At 41.0% G+C, this 22245-nt stretch overlaps 1 protein-coding gene across 6 annotated transcripts in view; it reads right to left on the reverse strand.

Moving 5' to 3' along the window:
- Positions 1-22245, reverse strand: part of LOC124431718 (zeta-sarcoglycan) — a 156335-nt gene that overhangs the window by 124457 nt on the left and 9633 nt on the right. Inside the window, exons 1-2 of one of the 6 annotated variants that reach the window (XM_046979917.1) lie at positions 8275-9353; positions 6803-6983 (exon numbers count right to left, since the gene is read on the reverse strand). In XM_046979917.1, coding sequence (XP_046835873.1) covers positions 6803-6979 — 177 coding nt within the window. In that variant the 5' untranslated portion in view covers positions 6980-6983; positions 8275-9353. Of the gene's footprint in view, positions 1-6802; positions 6987-8274; positions 9354-22245 lie in introns of those variants that run through there. The other 5 variants (XM_046979916.1, XM_046979918.1, XM_046979922.1 and 2 more) reach the window with 5 other exon arrangements.

Raw genomic sequence — 22245 nt, forward strand, 5'->3', positions numbered from 1 at the left:
GAACGAGGAAACGTTGTTGTACCGCGTGTCGGGCGCTTAACACTGCCTTGGGCATTTCATCTAAAAGTATATTTAATGCCGTACACACCGTCGAGCGTTCGAATGTGGCCCTTCTCCTTTCCCTAGCTCTTCATAATACGGCAGTGCAGTAACAAGTATAGGAGAAGGCGTGCGCGCGCGCGCACTCTCGCAAGACGATGAATTCAGTTTACGACGCCTATTTTCCTGACCTGGCTACACCCGGATACTTTATTATTGTCGCATACTTTCAAGCACGAAAGGACGTGCAAGCGTACGTATACATCGTCAAAGAGATTTTCCGCTCTAGAGATGAGGAGAGACCGAAAAGGGAGAGAGAGAGAGAGGAAGGGTCTGAGATAGAGAATGCGGTTTGAATCATGGACTCTTAAAAGCGAGCTCCAACGAAATACGAAACGTACAGGGATACTTTCATATTTCCCATGGTTAAACGGATAAAATTAAAACCATAAATCGTACGATCTTTCAATCGGTCGTTGCGTTCACTTCCATGCAATGCCAATCTAAATGATAAATAAAATCGTGCAATTTTTAAAGGAAACAATCGATCGAATATTCCTTACTTAAAACCGAAAAACTTTTCATTTTTCTTTTTTTTTTTTTTACCAGAGAATGTCGTTTGAATTATGGACTCTCAAAAACTAGCGAGAGACAAAACGTCCAAGGGTACTTGCAAACTTTCCACGATTAAATGGCTAAAATTAAAACCATAAATCGTACTATCATCCAATCCGGTAATTGCGTTATTTTATATACAATGCCAATCTAAATGATAATTAAATACGTGCAATTTTTAAAGAAAGGAATTCTTTTAGATACGACCCTTGATACTACAAGTTTGTTGAAAGTTGTTAAGATAAAAATATCATTCGTAGAGATATCAAGTGAGTACACGAATATACAAAGAGGCAGCGAGCTGATACGATCTCAATGTTGAACACGTTACGACCATTAATAAATCACGTTTAAGCGTTTGTCGTGAGTTACTCTCTCTCTCTCTCTCTCTCGTTTGAACAAGCACATGGCAACGTCTAGTTGCATCGGCATTTAGTATTTATCATTGTTTAGTCTGGAAAACACAAACGATTGTAAACAATTCGACTTTGATCTTTCCTTTAAGCAAACGCTACGATACAATGCCCAATTACGAATGCGATGTTATAAAAATCGTCAGAAATTCATTGACGCGTTTTCCTCCCTCTCTCTCTCTCTCTCTCTCTCTCTCTCTCATTCCTTCCTTTCGAACTTCTAATTGTGTTTTGACTCGCATTTACTAGCCTTCCTCTTCCTATCGGAACGCGACCCTCGTCCGATATCCTCTTTACGAGCTTTCCGATCTCGTTGTGGGATCATAAAGACACCCTTCGCTCGCCGATATAACATCGAACTTAATAAAAAGGAACTATAATGTAATAAATACGACGACGTATATTTCGGCATAGGATATAAAAAAATTTTTCATCCAGCAAAGAAAGCACTTTTTTTTTTTATAAAGAAAGCTCTTATTGTAATAAAAGCAGAATAAACCGATGAATACGTGGATTTTAATTTAGAACGAACGAATACGGTTATCCTTAAAATAAATGTTGAATGACAAGACTAATTTTGAGAATTTATATAAAGGGAGAATATTTTTAGTAGATGGCTACGTATTAATCGACAATATATAAAAGTCTATGAATTTATAGGTGCCAGCGATACAATTTGTTAAAATCTATTTTACGTCGATATTTGAAAATGTATATAGGTCAGCGATGTCTCTCTACTTGGTACATCGTGAAATAATATTTATTTTTCGATGTCCCTAATTGAATTTTTCTAACGAAAATACATGAATTTTTCTAAGGATTTTGTCGAAAACATACGTGTGTCACGCTTTTATCCTTGATTCGATGAAGCCAACTCTCGAATTGCTCAATACGAATTACGTTCTTACACGCGACATACTTAATTACGTATTATTATTATTTTTTTAAAGCACATACAAAAGACAGTAACTTATTCCCAGGAAAAAATATCTCAGCTAGTTCAGAGGATAATCATTTTTTCTTATTTTGCATAAGGAATTTTCTACGGCGATGCCTAAAAAGTTTCGCGTGCCGTACTGCGAGGTCGACGATCGAATAAAAGGCTTCGTGACAAGATTCTACTCGATCGAGCATGACCGTCTTTTTTTTTTAAGAATCACGTTTGTTGCCTCGATTCAATTTACACACGGTCACGTTATGCATCTACGACGACAATGTATACGAAAATTCGTTTGAATCATCAAACGAAGATTCTCTCTTTCATATCTTATGTATAAGATGAAATGTATAATAATTTTATCAGAGGTTTTGCCGGGAAATCGAATTACCATACGCACGAACAACTCATGCGCAACTCGATGAAACTCATTCGTCTACGAATATCGAGGTGATCTATCGAATAGGAAATATTCAATCTTTACCCCGAATACGGGACATCGCGTATTCTTTAAATACGCATGGAACAGAAGGAATAGAATCGAAAGGTATCTTATGAGTATTTAAAAAAGAACGAAGAGAAGAGCTCGATAAGAGGGCAAAAGAAAGAAAAAGTGATAACACAATTATTACGAAGAGTCCGTCAGAAAAACTTCAAAGGATCAATTCCCATTTTCAATTAGTTTCGCGATTAACATGAAACTAATTAAATCCAGATCGTTTCCGAACCATGGTCGAATACGAGCCTCGGTCCAAGCATTTGCTTTGGAGTATTCTTAATTATCGTAAAATTCAATTTTTTGTACCTCTTGAACCTTCAAAGAAGAACACATAACTTCCTGTTATAGTCGACCCGAGGGAAGGATTAAAACAAAAAAGTTAAAAAAAGATAGAATTCCTGTCTATCGTTTTCGAAAGATAAGAGGAGAGGAGTCATCGGCTTATCTATCGTGGAAATGAAATGCGTGCTTCAGCTCGATGGAAGAAAAAAAAAAAAAAACGTGATCCGACCTATCGTTTCGAGAAGGGCAATACCTCGTAAGGCAGCGAATGAAACACGAAAAGTCGATTTCCTGGGAGGGCCGACTCGATTCGTCCGCGGGAAATAGATTCTCGCGAAGTCTTTACATCTTGGAATCGCGAGGAGAACTAGAAGAGAAACGAAGAGAAGAATTCGGTTCGTTCAATTTATCGGAGCGTTAATTCCAGACGAATAGCGGACTTTATCGACGCGCCGCGTTCCTCATGTTCCATCGGAACGCGGAACTCGTTCGAGAGGGAAACGATAACGGCGTCTTGGCCTTTGCATTTACCACGGACAGCTTATTACTCGAGAAATCCGGCATTGCTCGTCACGAAAAGCTTGATAGTTGAGTTCGATTTGGAATACAAGGCCGAACTTGCACGCAACTTCATTGATATGCTCGCTTCAATTAATCCTCTCCTTTACGTGCTAGATTTAACGTACCGTGTACTTGATTTATGATAGTACACGATTCCGTGCTCGATGCAGATCGCGTTGTTTGTTGCGCAACAAGACCAACCGTTCCTATTTACATCACGACAAAATGCTCGAAATACTTGCTGGCTGCGCGTCACCAAAAACGAACGAACCAACTCGACTCGTCGACCGAAGCGGAATCGATCGCCGTACGAATCTCCTATATTTTGGAATTTAAGTAGGATTCGATATAACCTACCTCTCGAATACCGCGAATAAATCGTAACGTTTCGATCCTTTTGAATTACACTACCTTTGACCCTGCCATTTGCACCCTGGTATTTTCATTTAAATTAGATATATCCATGTATCTCATGTATTCGTCACGATTAATCAAATCTCTCTCACTCTCTCTCTCTCCCTCCCCCCTTCTCTCTATCTCTCTCTCTCTCTCTCTCTCTCTCTCTCTCTCTCTCTCTCTCTCTCTCTCTCTACGATATATCATAGTTTAAATCTAGTTTCAGAAAGGGTTCCTCCTCCGATCTTAATCAGCTGTATCTATTCGTATGCGTAGATTTCAGTACATATGTAGAAACTGAAAGAGGAAAAGAGAGAAACAGAAGGTACGTGCAATCATCAATCTCGCTATTCTAGTCGAGTGGCACTAATTCAGTACCCTTGTCTCCGATCTCCTTGTCAAGTCCCAACTTCGTATACTCTTAGCTCCCTCTTCACCCCCTTTAACCAATGTGTTGTACGAAAGACAGGAAGGCTTTCCGTTCGATCCGGGATCCAAATAAATAGGAGGCCATACATCACGCTTGAAATCGGAGTTCCACGATCGAGCCGGATCGTCGCCTTACCGTTTCTACGTGGATAGAACTAAAACACGTACGACGTTCGCCTTCCTCCTCTTACTCTTCTCTTTTCCTCCGAGTAATCGAAACGTATCCGAGAGTTATCAGTCACTGTATTATTTCTAAAGTCAACTTTTAAAGAACTTTTGAAAGATTCGCCCACTCCTCGATATTTTAACATAGAAAGTAACTTATTTAACTCGATCATTTAGAGGCTCGAAATAAAAAGAAGAAGAAAAAAAAAAAGGAAAAAGAAAAGAAAAAGATTTATACGGTTCACCTTGTAATATTAATATTCAGAGAATAAAAGAAAAATATCAGATAAGTACGAGCTATCGTGACACGAGGGAAGTGATGATAATTCCAATGGAAAAGAGAAGGGAATAAAGGCCGAAGGAGAGGACGAAGAAACGGAACAAGTCCCATTCATTCAGCGTACCTACGAGAAACTGACAAAACAGTTGATACGCTATGATATAGCTCTTTCTCTCTCTCTCTCTCTCTCTCTCTCTCTCTCTCTCTCTCTCTCACTCTCGACCATGGGCGCGAACGAACGTGCAGCTGAATATATATGAGCTACGAACGACGACACAGAGAGACGGGGGAGAGAGGTGGAGGGGGATTTCGGGAAAAGTTTCGCGTCCAGGATAGCGAGAAGGAAGAGAGGAAGAGAATAGAGAAAATATGTGCGCCCATTGGGCAGAAAAGTGGAGACGGTCGGAGAAAGAAGGACAGACTGCGTGAGAACGGAAAAACGTCATCGGAAGATCCTGATTTACAGTGGCAGGAAATCGGTGCGGTGAACTTTGCGCTCGCAAACGGGAGCCAACAAATTTTTTTTTCCCGTGGCTTTCCACGGCACTCGACGGGAACGACCGACGATTAAAACGAGAAAAAAGGGAAGGCAAAGTCCTGAGCTTTTAATGTATCTCCGCGGTCCGTACTCTTCGATATGTCGTTTTCGATCGATTTCATTCGACAAAAGTACCGAGCTTTCCGATGGATTTATAACCTATCATCGTCGCATTCTCTTATACAAATTCGTAACGCATTACGTTGCTAACACATTTATTAGCGAATAATTATAAATAGAAAAGTTATATCGATATACGAGGATAAAAGTAGGACCGACTAAATGGAACTAAAGTCTCATTTACTTTTCATTCTCTCAGTTTATATCGAAACGATCGATTAGAACGGCGAATGTAACATTTTCACGAATATCCTCTCGATTTGGATAAAAAGGATGCAGTCTTTCTTCAGAAACATGTACGCCTCATTGACGCAAAGGGTAAGGATCACAAGCGAGATATTCATTTACGCGAAATTAGATATTTGTACGTGAGTTCTAGTAAATGCAAAACTCATTCAGCGTGATAACTTATTCGAGTGCTTTATATGATATCGCGGATGGTAGGCGATATGAATTTTTTCGCCGCATGATGAATCACGTTGGAATACGGTAAATTATAAGACGCGTTTACGAGGCGTAAAGCCAGTTTATAGGCCCATCCTTTAAATCATGACAGTAACACAATGCTCTCGGAAGACGGGATCCAGTTCTAAGGTAATTTTGGCTTTGAAATTCTCGAAGCTAGCCTGTAACGACTTTCATCCGGCACGGCAAATAACTATGCAAATTCTACCACGAGTTACCTAAGTACGAAGGTTTCTCTGATGGCGCCTTACTCTCTCTCTCTCTCTCTCTCTCTCTCTTGTGTGCTTTGGCCCATCAGGAAACGGACTCATAAATGCACGCACGTTCGAGATCGAGCTATTCCTTTCTCATGATTTTTAAACGCCCACGAATAATCCTTTCGAATAATCATAAAAACATTTTATCTCGCACATTTCTATTTCGATGTAAGTGCTACAAGAACTACCCATTTCATTCAACTATTATTTTCTTCGCTAGTAACTCCAAGAGTACCACCGAGATGTATTTCGAAGCGTATGTAGTGGTACAATATATAGTCGTGCGAATTTGATCTATATAGTATGGTTCAAATGTGCACGCGTTGTATGAATACGTGCGGGTGATGAGCAGAATTCAGAATTACGGAGAATTTGCGGCCAAGTACGATATCTAATCGCCAAAGGGGGAATCACAATAGCTAAAGGGATCCCCTATCACCGTCATGTTTCACGAAATACTCGATAATGGCCGATACTTTGACCCATACGAAATGCACTTTGACCAAATTCAAGGAGGATCCATTCTCTACGAAATAATAAAACACTTTCATAATGATTCGTAATGTCGAAAAATTTCTTTCTTACGAATCATTACGAATCACTTCGTATAATATTGATTTTTAATTAATTATTAATTATCAGAAAGCATGAATTCATAAAAACAAATATCGCATGGGTATTGAAATTATTAGGGGGAAAAAATCATCCCCCAACGATTTCTCTATTTCTGGCAGGATTCGCTGCAAAAATTTCCTTCGTAAGACGTCGAAGGTACTTATAAAAAAAAAAAAAAAAGAACAACTCACCGTGTGGGGTGACCAATGATGCGGCCAAGTTTTCGTCTCGTGTCCATTACCGTCGACCGTTTGACTCGTCAGAAAAACGACCCTCCTGTCGGTACCGCCACTTCCTGTGCCGGTGGTCGTCAAAAGAGCTGCTCTGGCTCTCGATCCGCCAATACTTAGAGTCGGTGACGTATCCATTTTACTACTGTCACAAAAAGAAACGTAAAAAAAACACCGCTTGCTATTATATCTTCGCTCTTTAACACCTTATGAATATTTTCATTGAATGAAAAAAGTTGTCCTTCGTTATTTCGATTTCATTAATCGTTTTAGAAAAGCATCGCGTTTCGTTAATGAAAGATCCGTATTGCAGCGTGCATCATCAAAGAGAAACTTTCGTGTTTGATCGATAGAAAAAAAAATTAATTAAAAAACCGAAACGCTCGCTAGTCGATGAAACGAGCTACTTCGTTTCTTCTTGAGCTTTTCGGCGTGATAAGTAGGCAAACGAGATTGGACGGGATTCATCGAAAATAACGAGCTCCGTCAGCTTCAGATTGCGCATCGAAAGAGGCATTGAATACGCGCTCTTTCTTTCTTTTTTTTTTCGCCTATTCTTCGATCTCGTAATTACAACGAACTACGCTGTAATCAATTTATTATTCTTCGTAAAAATTCTGTAAGAGGCGTACTCGACTGTTATCTCGATGAAGAATAAATAAAATGACGGTGAAATTTCAAACAATTTTACGGAAAAATATTATACATTTAAAGACCAGTGGCGTACGAATATTTTGAAAATTACGATTGGGCCATGCGTATCACGAAGCTATTAAAAGTTTATTCGTTCCATAAAGTTATATAACGCACACCGGTGTTCCAAATTACATTACGTGTCTCTATACCTCTCTCCCTCTCCCTCTCCCTCTGTCTCTCTCTCTCTCTCTTTCTCTCTCTCTCTCTCTATTCTTCTACTTCTTCCCTTATTCTTCTCTCTTTCTGTATGCAGAATCTACTTTGGAGATCTTATCTGAACTCGCGATAGTACGATAATAACCTCAGTGAATCGTCACTTGCACGCATATTACTCACGTCTACGGACATATATTGGAAGATAAACATTGAGGATACTCGAAGGTCAATACAAAAGATAAAAGAATAAAAATTATAGATACATCGAGAAAATAATTGAACGCAAATTAGGAGATAACGGAAAATGTTGCAAAGCTAAGTGAAAGGATTCAATGAGGCTAGATAATCGAGTTCGTTATCTCGAGTGAAGAACGGTAGCTGCTTTTCCTAGAAAGAAAATCTCAGATAATAGGAGAAAATGTGGTGGAGTACGTTTTTCAATGGGATTTAAGGATCGTCAACGATCATTAAGGAGATGAATGTCCGACTACGACTCGACACGAAACGCATCGCGATTAAGATAGGAAAAATGGAAGAAAGAGTAGAATGACAATAGCCATGGCGACCATGCTAGCACTTACTCCTTAATTAAATCCTGCCGTGTCCTTGCGCTTTAGGGCGAAGAGTTGTCGCCGTTACGAGGACACTTTTCTTTGTTTTACGCCGAGAAAATCATTGAATGTGCTCCGATTCTCTCTCTCTCTCTCTCTCTCTCTCTCCAGTTTGCTTTTACTCACTCACGGTCACGCAGTCGATTCGCCGGCTCGCGTGCACCTTGTCATTATGGTAGGTCCAATTATACAGCAAATGCCCGCTCTCTAGGTGTCCCTCGAGCGTGTTCCAACGGAACTCACGGCCTTCCTTCAATCACGAGTCATTACGCGCTGAGATTTCACGCACTAGATCGTCACGGGCGTTACAGCGAAGTGCCACTTATCGGTTATTCGGTCATCGATTCGATCGCTTCGACGGTAACACGATGATAACGCGTTTTCGATAAATCGAACAAGGTACGATGATCCTTTTCATACGATTTTCTCAACACTTTTATCGTTTTAAAATCGGTATATCGTCGAATATGTAATACTTCTCGCAAATGACTCCCTTTCCTTTGACGTTTTCCGAATTAATTCATCTAAAGAGAATCGAAATGAGATCTCTCTTCGATTACGGTGAACGAACACTTTTGAGGGATTTAATTGTACAGAGAATCAGGTTCTTTTTCTCCTTGCAAGTTCCATCGGTCCATTCTCTCTCGGTCTTTCGTTCTTATTCGGAAGATTTTCTCTTTCGAGGAGCTTCGCATTACGAAGCAGACCGAGCAGACGTGACCTTTCAAAAAACGCCCGATAATATCAAAGACTTTTTTAGAATTTTAATAGTTTCAAGCAACGATCCGCCTATAAACGCTACTTTCTTCGACATATTTCGTTTTCGTATTCAGAAAACAAACGTGTCCAACAGGAAGACGAATAGTTTCAATCGTCGTATCTGGATCGAAGCCGTAGGGAAGGAGCCAGCGAGAACGACGACAAGGACGACGATAATAACAACGAAGCGTCGCGTACGAAACCGCGCACGACACTGAACAGCAGGAAGTCTCGCGCTCAAGGCGAGCCTCTCGCAGATTCGCGGGCTCACGTGTGAAATTCTTGCGCATGCACCGACGCCTATCTTCTCCCTCCCTTTCCCTATCGTTCCTCCCGTCCCCCTCCAGGATACTTTACGTCCGTCTTCTACTTTTCGAGTCTCTCTCTCTCTCTCGCTAGACTCTACCCCTACCACCATCCTCTTTCTTTCCCCCTTCCTTCATTCCGACTCTGGCGTTCTTCTACCACCTGCCTCTCATCCTTTCTCTTCCTTCTCTCCTCTTCATATTCTTTATCTTAGTATCCTTTCTTATCGCAAGCACAAGTCTTTCGCGATGCGATCTACGGCAGGAATTATAGTTTTCTGAAAAATTAACAGAATAACGTTCGACCGAGTCAATTATTCGAATCTATTTTCAATACTTCAAGAAAAAAATACATACTCTCTTGAATAGTTTATTCTAATCGAAAATTCGAAGAAAGTTTGTTAAATAAGCTAAAAAATTCGTATCCTAAGACATTGTGTAATTAAAAAATTATATCACCTTGCCGATGAATTATTTCTTAGAGATTTCCTCGAAAATGGCCATTTTCTTTTGACCTTTAAAAAAAAAAAAAAAAAAAAAAAAATACAGATTCCTTTACGTATCTTTAAAATTTCTCTGTTCTTGCGTAAATTTTTCATTTCCCATTGAAATTGTCCATTACTTTTGTCTCTTGGGATAGTCGAATAGGTGAAAAAACAAATAATAAAGAATAAATATTTTCGATCGATCCGTTCATCGATTTTTCGCGATCGATGATAGGTAAGTGCTCACTTACGTGTTATCTTGAATGTTAGTTTTGGTGCGTTCGATCTTATCGGTCGATCTCGAGAAAATCACTGCGATTAACCGCCACAGGAATTTTCCGCGCGATACGACGAGAGATTCGAGGAAGATCGACGCCGTGGGTCGGAAACACGAACGACGACTCGTAAAACGCGATTTTATGCCGGACTCGACAAATTGAAATATAAGACTCTCGTAACTCGGTCCTTGGCTTCGTCTAGGGAAAATCCAGGGACACAGATTCTCTTCTTCTTCTTCGTTGCCTTTGTTTCCTCCGCATTGCCTTGGTCATCGACTACCGATTCTCTTCTTTCTTCCTTCCTTCCTTCCTTCCACATTCTTCTTCAGATCATACTTTCACGCTCCGGATATACAGAATATAGGAACGACCGAATGAAAAATTTATCCATCCTCCGAGTAAACATGGAAAATGTTAAAGTTCACGATTAAAATTGATAAGCCATAAGTTAACTGACGTTAGATATCACTCGAGTGGTTTATTCGATTAACAGAAAGCTGAGCCAGATGTTATCTCATCATTTTCGAAGTCTCACCGTCCTCAAATATCATGCCCTTCTTACATAATGTATAAGCCCAAAGTGGTTCTACGATTCGTATAATTTATCGTCGGACGAGAAAGACGACGAATCCACGAATTCCTTTGAACGTACCGAATCGACGGTGATTTATATTTAATCGAACGATTTTATCGTCTCGATTCTCTCGACATCGGGGATTCTAATACCTTCGTAGTACAAAGAGCAAGCGAAAGGGGTACCTGGAAAAGGGCTAAACTGAGAGGGCTCGAAGGTGCCGAGAATGAAGGATAGGAAAAAGGAAAGAAAGAGATAGATAGAGAGGAGAAAGAGTTTGAAGAAAGATAAATAAAAGAGTCGCGATAAGGAAGATGTGGAGGAAGGGGCGCGATTAAAAGAGACGCGCGCGTCTCGTGAATTAAAAGCGTCAACCCGCTAAGAGATCAAGAATTCCCTTGTGTTTTTTTTACTTTCTTTTTTATCTACAAAACTCACTTCTCCTCCACCGCGCTTTTTCTTCGCATAACCTCCGCGAACTCCTCGGAGTCTCATACTCTCGTCTTTCTCTCTCTCTCTCTCTCTCTCCATCCATCTATATATATCTATCTCGTGGTACGTTTGCAACGGAGAAAAACGACAAAAAAGGAAAGGGAGAGCAGGGAATACGGAGTGGGAGTATTCTCATTCCGATTCTGCTTTTCCTTCGCGTTCTCAGATTGAAGAGGCCTTTATGACTGGGTACCGCTTTATGGCACGGCTTTGCCGCTATTATGCGTGCATCGGCCGGTCGTTGGTGGTCGGGACGAGGGAGGATTGCAGGTTGCGCGTTAATGGAGAACGCCGCATCGGTGAACGAGCGTATATGATTTCGGATAGTCAGAACCTGAAGAAAGAAAAAGAGATGGAGAGAGAGAGAGAGAGAGAGACTCGAAAGGCAAAGAGTGAGGATAAGGGTAAGGGATGGAGTCTAAGGCGTTAGAAAGGTTGGAACGAGGAAGTGCTCTTTGGATTCCGGCATCGGCCATTGTCAGGATAACGAAGCCAAGGCGAGATTTCTCTCTTTTCATCGGCGCACACCGAAACGATATCTCGAATGAATGATCGTGGGGATCTTGAAAATTCTCTCTCACTCCTCATCGACCCGCGATGCTTCGTGACGTAGCCTCAGATGGATATCTACCGTTCCTATAACGACCGCTCGAAATTAAAGCCGTTGCTCTTCTTACCTCGATATACCGAATATATCAAGGATATCTTTCTCTTTACGTTTTGCGTCTCGAGAGTTGTTTTACGCGCATCGATAGAATCTTCTTGAAGTTGGAAGATTAATCGACGTATTTCCATCAACGAACTAGGTGTACTAGCGATAGGAAGCGTAGAGGAACGAAGTGAGCTTGCTACGAACGTCGATACGAATATCGGGACAAGCTAATATCGATGGAAAAAATTTGTAAATCCACGGCCGAGTCTAAACTTTTGGTCTAAACTTTCGAGAATCGAAAGGAAACGTTAATTAGCGCCAAAGAATTCTCTATTATTGGAAATGTTTATTATTGATATCTGATTAGGCGTTTCCCATTAAGGGATTTCTCGCGAAAATTCAAATAAATCGGTTTTTTTAATTCAGACATATATATACTTAACAAAATATGCACATGGGTGCATTAAAGAACTTGGTCGAAAAAGGTCCGCTTTTGAAGATTCTCCCCTGGAGAAAGAGAGAAAGAAGAGTTCTGGTACGGTTGAAACATCGGAAAGGCTTATTACGCGCATTGCGCCGAGAACTTTACCTATCGCCGCCGGTACACTCTCGCATATTTTAAGCCGGCCATTTTTCAGCATTTGTGCTATACATCCACGTCGAATTTGCATGAACCGACGATTCGAGGCTTGTTCCGCAAAACTTTTGGTGTTTCTACGAAACCGCTTGGAAAAGCCGTATGGGCTTAACTTCCAACCTGCGAGTACTTAGAGACAGGCACACACCTGACCCTTAACTTTAGTCAGCTCCCTTTTAATACGTTCTATCTTTAGCTACGAAAAGAAAAGGAAAATATGACGATCCACCGAATCGATTAAAAACAAGAAAGAAATGAAGCCGCGAGAAATTCAAACGAATGGCGCTACATAAATATTCTTTAAAAGTGAAAACGATCGAGTCTCGTCTTTGCAACAAATTTCGTATCGATAACTTTTTCTCCTTCTTCTTCTTCTTCTTTCCCTTTCGTGAGTCAGGCGAATATGTCCAGGACACTTGGAAAAAAAAGTTCTCTCGCGTAAAATCATATTCATGAATTCACAATCGAGAGGCATTGACCTAATCCTAATACCGACGTCGTCTTATTTATGCAGCACCGCCGTTTTCGCAGTTCACACCGCCGAAGACCTTAACGGCTTTCAATTTCCGTTGGCCATCAATATTATTTAGTTTAGTTTGGACCACCTCCACCTCCTTGCACGGCACCCACCCCCTTCGGCATGCTCCTCACGCCTCCTCCAAGGAAATTACTTGTCCTCTCTTCCCTCCAGCTCTCCTCTCTTACACCACTGCGCAACTTCGTCTCCCTTACGTTTGCCTTCTTCCAACGTGCCGTTGCCTGTGTATTGGTGAACGACCAATGATAGTGATAGTGCCGCTGGTACTTCTGCCGCCACATCCCTCGACAGCCAGCGCCAACAACTTACGGCCGTTTGTCTCCAAAACTCGGCGCACCCTTCTAACTCTTCGTGCGCGCTCCTCGTTTAGATACTTCAGAAAGAAAATCTTCCTTCCCGTCGTGCCGCTCTCCGTCTCTCTTCAAAGACTCTCAGCCTTCAAACGCGATTCTTTGTCATCTATATCGAGCCCTTAAACGATCGCGCTAGAAGATTTGCTAGGGCGTGTTCACGATGGACTCTCTCTCTCTCTCTCTCTCTCTCTCTCTCTCTCTATTCGTATTCGAGCAAGCTGAGAGAAATAGAGATAAAGGGAGAAGATAGGAAAATCGCACATTTCCAGTTATTAATATCGAGTCTCGGGGAATGTTCGATTGAATCGAAAACTAAAACCCGATAGACTCGCACCCGGACGAGCACCGATGCATTTTCTTGTAAACCCGTCCACGTGTATACACATCTCGACTGCTCTTACCACGGCTCGCCGACGACGTAATAGAATTACAAACCAATCCGGCACGTAGATGTTCGCGGTGGAACGGAACGTTTCGCAAGTTTCCATGAAACGCGATCGCTAGGATCGATATTCTCTCTCTCTCTCTCTCTCTCTCTCTCATTCTCCCCCTTTCTTTCTCTAAGCGTCCTTCTCAATTTATCCCTTTCCCTATACAAGAATCCCTCCACCGAAGTCCACCCTTTCGTGCACGTATTTTCACTATAAATCCTCGCTTTCCGAGCAAAATCATTGCACGGAATTGGTTTATAACGAAGCCAAATGCGACCAAAGGGATAGACTTGTAGAAAATTTCTTTTTTGATTTTTTATTGCTTTCGCAAAGAAAAAAAAAGAAACAAGAAGAAGAAAGAGAGAAACAGAGAAAAGAAAAGAGGATCAGTATCGAAAAAAACGGATGCAGGTCGCGCGCGACGATGAACAGTTTGCTATCTCAGGCGAATTTTTCTACGATCTACTCACACTGGACTGGAGCATAGAGAGAAAAAGAGTTGAGCTATAGCGTTCCTACGGTAGTTTCTCAGGACCGATTCTAGAAAGACAATGGTGTACTTTGTGGCGTCGTGATTAAAACAAGAGGGCGAACACAACGAGCGCATGAAGAAACATGAGAGCAAGAGAGAGAGAGAGAGAGAGAGAGAGAGAGAGAGGGGGGGGGGGGTGGAGGGAGGGAGAGAAAGAAACAGAGAAGAGGGGTAAAATAAGAGGAGGCAGAGAGGGAATGGATGTTCGTCTCTTTTCTCTTTTACTCCGAGTTGGCTTGCCATAGGCTGAGGGAGAAAGATAGAGGATAAAGTGAGGAGAAAGAGAGGAAGGAAGAAGCGAAATACAGAGGCAGAGTTTGGAGTTCTTTTCATTACCAGCGAGCTCACCTCGACAACGACAACAATACGAAGCTCAGCGTGTACACGTCGCTCGCCGCTAGTTTAGCTCTTATCTTTGTATCCCGCGTACGTATATCCGCGTACACAGAGTAGGCGGGGTTTACAATGTTTTGAAAACCTTTGAAACGGACCGTCCCGGACGACGCAACCGCTCTTCTTTGCGAATCTCCCGCCTTTCTCTCTTTTTCGTTCGTTCTGTTTCTCTTCTTTCTTTTTCTTTGCGTCATTCTCTTCCAAGTTTTTTCTCGCCTTTCCGCGACCACTTCTTAACAAACTTTTACGAAATACTAAGGAAACTTAAAGAAAAGACAGTCGGCTGATTATTCAGAAACGTATACTTCGACGAGAATAGGACACTTTGAATGTTCACGCGAGACTACTTGTTGACAAGAGAATGATACCTTTCGAGGATTCAAATTACGTGATAAGAAAGTATTACGAACGATTCAATCTTTCTTGATATTCTCTCGAGTCACATAGGCTTAGTGTGCTTTTTCTCGTCCTTCTGGCCTAGAAACTCGTAAATCGCGTGACGAGAACGTCTACGTCAATCGATGTTCGATTTAATTAATCTTATGGCGAATCCTTGCAATAGTCGGGATACGTCGACAGGTAAATGTAACGTTAACCACCTCTTTATCATTCCGTTATGTGTGTAGATGGTGTAGGAGATACCGCGTGATCGAATCATGAACTGGTCCGGACATGATAACCTAATGAACGTGCTGAATAATGATCAGTTCGCGATTATCCGCTGTCTATTAAATTGATTCATACCGATTCAAATGAAAGGAACGATTTGCAATGTAAACCTTTCTATAGAGACTCTGCTTGAATGGATATGTATAATTCCCGCAAAGTATAGAAATACGCTGTTCCTGCCAGTTCGTTTTCGATAGTATTTCTATAGGTATTTTACTTAATGTCAAAATATGGAAGAGCAAAAGAGAGAGAGAGAGAATGAATACGGGAAAAGCTAATCGCAATTAATGGAAACGAGAGAGAGAGAGAGAGAGAGAGAGAATCAAACCTGCGATTGCCCAAAAGTAAAATAATAACTTCTCTTTGAAGTGAAAAAAATCGTATTAAAGATTTTTTCTTTTTACGTCGCATCAACCTGAACACAATTTCTCGTTACTTTCTCGTTCATCCGTTGAAAGAGCCACATTTTCGATCTCTCCAACACTTGTAACCTGCTGGATGGACGAGGCTAGAAATCCAAGCGAGCACTTTTTAGAGAGTGTGCTACTAGCCGTTTCTCGTCGAAAGGTGAGGGTTGAGAAAGACATAAAGGGAAGAAAAGAGAGAGAGAGAGAGAGAGAGACAGAGAGAAGGAAGAAAGGTACCCCGCCGCAAAGGCCTCGGGAGGGGTTTAAGTCGGACTTACACGATATCTACCCGGCACACTCATCGGCTACTCTACTTTGTCCTTCGATAATACTACTCTGATACTAACCTCAGACAAGACACTCACATACACACTAGCTAGCATTAAAATCATTACAACGTTGAAACACAAGTTTCCAAAAAGACGCGAAAAGCTAAAACACTGACGAGAGTGCTTACGCTCAGAGAAACACCAATTATACGTCATTACGCGTCCTTTTGAACTTTTAGCTATCTACCTACAATGAACAAAATCGTCTACTTCTTGAAAATTTTACTTCGAATCGCCTTTTCCATTTCCTCGGAACTTGCAATCCTTCCAACGAAATAACCGCGGACGTTGACGAATCTCGTACAATATCGTAAAATTTCTCGCAATGTTCCCCGCATTCGTTTCCCTTGGAATATTTGTTGTAACCACGAAAAGGATATTTTTTGTTCGCTATTATACCTAACGTTCCTATATTTTAGTCTCCCTTATGTGAATTTATTTCTATTCGTATGTCAACCTTAAAAAGACTTTCTCGCGATGCATCTTGTACCCTCGATCAGTGTCAACGATCATTTTGCATAAAGAATAAACCAGAAAGAAAGAAGTAATATAAAGAGAGAGAGAGGGAAAGAGAGAGAGAGAGAGAGAGAGAGAGAGAGAAAGAAACCAGCGGTTCTCAATTACCGGGCGCAACTTTCGTATTCCGGAAATTGAAAGTCTGTGACGTGATATCCGGCAAAGACCTTGGCGTTCTCCGCTGAAACTTCGCGTTAACGAGCCGAGTAGGAAAAAAAAGAAGAAAATATAAAAGGAACAGGAGAAAGAAAAAATGAGGTAGATGAAGAAAGAAGAGACAGGCAAACTCGCGAGACGAGAAGGTTCTTTCACGAAGAATGCTGTTTTTTACTTTCTTCTCATACCTTTTCTCTCTCTCTCTCTCTCTCTCTCTCTCTATCTTACACACACACACACACACACAAACGACAACTCCTATCGCTCTTCTCCGCAACGTGTTCAAACTTTCATTGGCGACAACAGCAACAACGAGAGGTGGGACGCGAAGTGGGTGGGAATTTCCCATTAAATTCCCTCCTGTCAATTCGTGCTATCTCGCGGCAACGATCCGACCGTTATAATCGATTCGGCCTGATTTCGGTTAACTGCCGTCATCCAAAGTTTAGCGGCGTGTCTCCGCGAACGAGCCAGCTTGCATTCTCGTCAGGCATCAACCCTCCATATCGTATAACCATCCTCTGTATGGAGAGCAAGGAGTGAGTCCCCGATCGCTGCTCTTCAACCCCTCTTTCGCCATCTCTCTCTCTTTCACTTCCTCTCTTTTGGACGATTCGCTCGGTGCGGTGCGCCGAGGGAAAATCGTGAAATCCGCGCACGATTGTACGTAGAAATGAGATTTCATCTCTCGCGCACGTCGATCTCATGAAAGCAACGATTCCGGGCGAACGAACGCAATGTTTCACTAGCTATCCTTTTGTTTCTCACAAAGCTTCCATTTCTCTCCTTCGTTCCTTTATTTTTTATGATTATGATTATTTTCATGAATGCAAAGACGACTGCCGTTCGAGTTAATTCATTTACAAGCCATTTTCTCTTTGACGCCAACTTTCTCTCTTTCTTTTTCTTTCGTGTATTTTCATGCATACATACAATAGTAAAACAAAAGTGGAGCTGCGAGATAATAGTAAAAAAATTCACTACCTTTCACTCGTAGCGTATACGACTACCGTGATTCGTTTTTGAAAAGCCCTAATTTAATAGCTCTGATATTACTTGATTTTATAAAAAATGATAGAGATAAGGAAAAAAAAAAAAAAGAAATATCTTTACGTATATATATAAAAGGTGAAATTTTGAAGTTAATTTACTTTAATATTAAAAAAGTACAAGAAAATGATAAATTTTCGAGCCTAATCTAAACAAATATTCTTTTCGCGGAACGCGTGGCAAAGGGAGAATCTTGGGACACATTCTAATGTGCTTGTTTCAACCCCATACGCACCTTCATTCGGTAATCCTTTTCGGTGATCCCCACAATTGCCATTTTTTATACCTTTCGTGACTATGTCTTTAATAAAACTAGATTTTATAAAAATAAGAAATATAACTATTTACGAAACACAATAGTATGAATTTAATTTGGAAAAACAAGAAAAGGGATATTAGAGAGATTGGGCTTCGCGCTTCATCGTTTAGTAAAAAACGCGATTTCTACTTCTAATCTATAATAATGCAATTCCAAAGCGTTTTGTATTCAAATTAATTATATTATGTCGATAGATACTCGACGGGTAAATTCCGGACAGCGAGTAAAGACACTGCGTATCCTGGAGTACTCGAAATTGATCCTAATCCGTAATCCGGCTTGTTCAGCCTCTTCCGCCTGCTTTCTCTCCCAAGGTACTTAGCACCAGGACGACGAATCCTGTGCGAGGTAGAGCGAGAGAAAGAGAGAGAGAGAGAGAGAGAGAGAGAGAGAGAGAGAGGACTTGGAGGCAAAAGACAAAAGAGAAGAAGGCATCGGTCTTTCTTTTCTCTGAAAGCGAGAGCCACTTATATTTGAAAGAGCAGCAGGTGTGCGATGTTCCGTGCATTATGCATGATGCGACGATGCTTAATGTTCGTCCGAATTCTTCTTCTTTCTTCTTCATTGCGCATACTTCACGCCTTTTACGATTTTCAAATTTCCCTCGCCAACATTAAAGCGCCGTGGCCGCTAACATTAAAATGCTAATAATCGAAAACCCCTTGGTAATTACGTCGGTCCTCGGCCGTCTTTCGCACCGATTCGAATAAACGCTTTCGATTACGCGAATTTCGCCAAATATGCATGGTTGATTTCCGCTTATGTCCTTTTTGTATTTTCTTCTTTTTTCTTCTTCCCACCTTTTTCAACTCGAACGCAAATCATCGCTTGTTATGGAAATCACAATCTGTTCTTTATCCTCAACCTTTCTCATACATTACTTTTTCCCCTTTGTTATTTATTTTATCAAGCCTTATCGTTTGCGATTAGAAACGATCGTTAAGATTAATCCTTCCCTTATATGTATGTATGTATGTATGTCGTTGTATCGTCGGACACATTACGCGCGTATCTATGCAACTATAGGTGGAATCGCGAGCACAAAGCGATGAAGGGCATTATTACGTGATTAGGCTTCCTATTCACGAGAAGAGACAACAGCGTGCCTTCTGTTATTCGGCCTACAATGCCTACTGGTTGGGAGAATATCTATATAATAATAAGGAAAAATAAAGTGATACTTTAAACCCTAAGTTTCGAAATAAATCTTTGAAATATATAGACGCCATTTATTTTCGATAAAGAAAGTTTTATGATTAGGGTAAAATAAAAAAAAAGAAATAGGGGAGAAGATGAGAAATAATAGGAGGACAGCAACGATATTAGCAGTGATAGTGAATACAACTACGAAAGTAACAAATTAATTATTCATGCACGTTCAACGTCCGACACCAAACGCGCGCCGCCGTCACTTTGTAGCGTCCTACACAAGGCAGCCGTGTTGTTTAGCATGACTATAGGAGGAGAGAGCATGGCGAAGCTGCTATACCGTACGTAAGGAGAGAGCTATAGGATGAGAGAGAGAGAGAGAGAGAGAGAGGGAGAGTAACGTCCGTAGCTCTGGATATATAGCCTTTGTAACGCTCGTTCCGACGGACGCGCACGTAATGGCTGTAATTAATGCGACGTACGACCGATCGAAATGGTCTACAGCTCCACGCTTGGCCGCAGTCACACGGTAATGTCTCTTTCCAGTTTCGCGTCACTTGTCTGTCTCTTTTACCAACGCGACGTCTCTTCAGTCTTCTCATTACGTTTCTTTCTAATTTCAATTTAATGAAATTCGACCAATTTTGACAATCTAATGCGAGATTATGACTTATAAACTTGGTCGACTGCCAAGTCAATCTTTAATGAAATCTTGTCAAAAAATAAGTATCGGCGCGATAACGCTTGTTTCAATAAACCTCGATAGACCAAAGGACACCGAGGCCAATGCTCAGGTACTTTTCGACATGAAATGTGAATAGCGCGATCGTGTTGCACTCATTCAACGTGATTAAATTCAACGAAATTCCAATTGCCTCCTCATTGAATTCGAGCTTACGGCTCGACAATTGTCATAATACACATTGATAATCGATACTTAAAGAATAGTAACGATACAGGAACATCCTAAAAATGAGAGCCTGGAATCGAATGGTTCCGGCATGTAGATCAAGACCGTTCGAACGAAGAGGTTCGTTCGTTCTTGGCGAGGCCGTTACGCTCGAAATTCACCGAGCCGACATCTTCTCCTACACCATTTTTGCACGATCCCATCGATCAAGTGTGCAATCTCGGTTACCGGAAGTCGAGCCACGAGCGACCGTTCGGAAGTGCCAACGAGTAAAGAACGACGCCGGCTATTTTATTTCAGTAGAGACGCCCGGCACAAAGGTATATATACATAGATATATCTATTCGTGACGATTCATTTTCTTTTCCACGTCTATGTCTTACCAAAGCTTATCTCGTTCCGTTTTCTTCATCGATCTACTTTTTACCCTAATTTAAAATCAAGACGATAAGAGGGATTAAATGGAGATGCAGAATAGTCGCATAGTTGATTCCTTCTTGATCCAGAATTTATTGTACGAAAAAGATACGGCGATCTTACAGTACATATGTACAGTATACATATACGTATGCACTCTCACGTTATAGAAATGAAAGTTTCGAACAGAAGTACGTAACTTTTCTATTGTTAGGCGAGAAAGAGTTGAGAATATTCATTGAACCTGGCAAAACGGCAACGAAGAAGCTTAAATGTTATTCTAGCCTGCACTAGTATCACAATACGTTTTCCAACTCGAACATCCCGGAGATATAATAAGAACGCGGAGAAGTAACTCCTATCTGTCTCGATCCTTGTCTTTCATTGGAATTAACGCGACAGAATACGCGACGATCTAACTACGAAATAAAGGTATAATTATTCAAGGATTTTAACGAATTCGTCGAATGTTTGAAATAATTTCATCGTAGCATCGAATCTTCTTGTTAGTTTTAGCGCCCCGTGGAGTATTTCAACGGTCCATCGACGTTCGATTGGATTTCGATATTTGGTAAACAATAGCAATTCTATGGCAAGCCTCCAAGTAAGACTTCCGTTCATCCTGTATGTATGTACATCTCGACTGTGAAACAGGCGAGGTTGCTCAAGGAGAAGACGGATGTAGCGCAGAAAGGATAGGAGAGGGCAAGAGGATGGAAGGTACAGGAACAACAGAAGGAGGTGCCGGAGGATCCTTATCTCTCTTATCCTCGCTCTCGCACTGTTTCCATTTCGAATCCACGAGCAGGGATTACTTAACAGAAGGAATTTATCGAAGCGAAAAGAGAAGGCCTTTCTCTCTTGCTTTTCGAATTTTCCCTCTTAACCTCTCCCTTTTTCTTTTCTCTTTTATATTTGGAATTGAGAGAGCAATAAAAGTATTATTTCCTCTCGACGATAAATTGAATTAAATTATTTAAAAACGTTTAAACATTCCGATTTATCGAGAATTCTCGTAATCTCCCTGGATTTGGATTTAAAAAGTCCAAAGTCGAATTTAATCGTCGAAGCTCACAAAAAATACGTTTTTAACGACACGTTGTACGTAATACGAGACACAAAGACACGAGGAAGACGGCGAAATGTTTCGAGAAGAAAGAAATACGTAGACGAAGCATGTCAAAGAGTTATCGGTAATTGCACTGGCCTTCTCGGACCATTGCCTTTGATAGCTTCATACTTTATAGAATCGAATAGAAGTCCGCAATCGTGTCTAGCTCCTTCTTTTATATACTGCTGCACTAAAATCTTGGCCCGGGACAATAGATAATAGAAGGAATATTCTCTTCGTCCACGCGAAAGAACGATCGTCCAGCGTAATATTTGAGCATGTGCAAGTATCGATTGCGCGTTTCATTACATTTTTCTCAATTATTTTTAAAGCAATGTATACGATCGCATATCGGACATGTCACATCGAAAAGAAACGATATTATTATACACATTATTATCTATATAGAGAGTTGTGGAGCGCACGTCGCATATGTATGTAAAGTATATCCTTTATCCTCTAGCTCGTTCCTGTAAATG

The sequence above is a fragment of the Vespa crabro genome, chromosome 22 (assembly GCF_910589235.1).
Source record: "Vespa crabro chromosome 22, iyVesCrab1.2, whole genome shotgun sequence".
NCBI classification, from domain to species: Eukaryota; Metazoa; Arthropoda; class Insecta; order Hymenoptera; family Vespidae; genus Vespa; species Vespa crabro.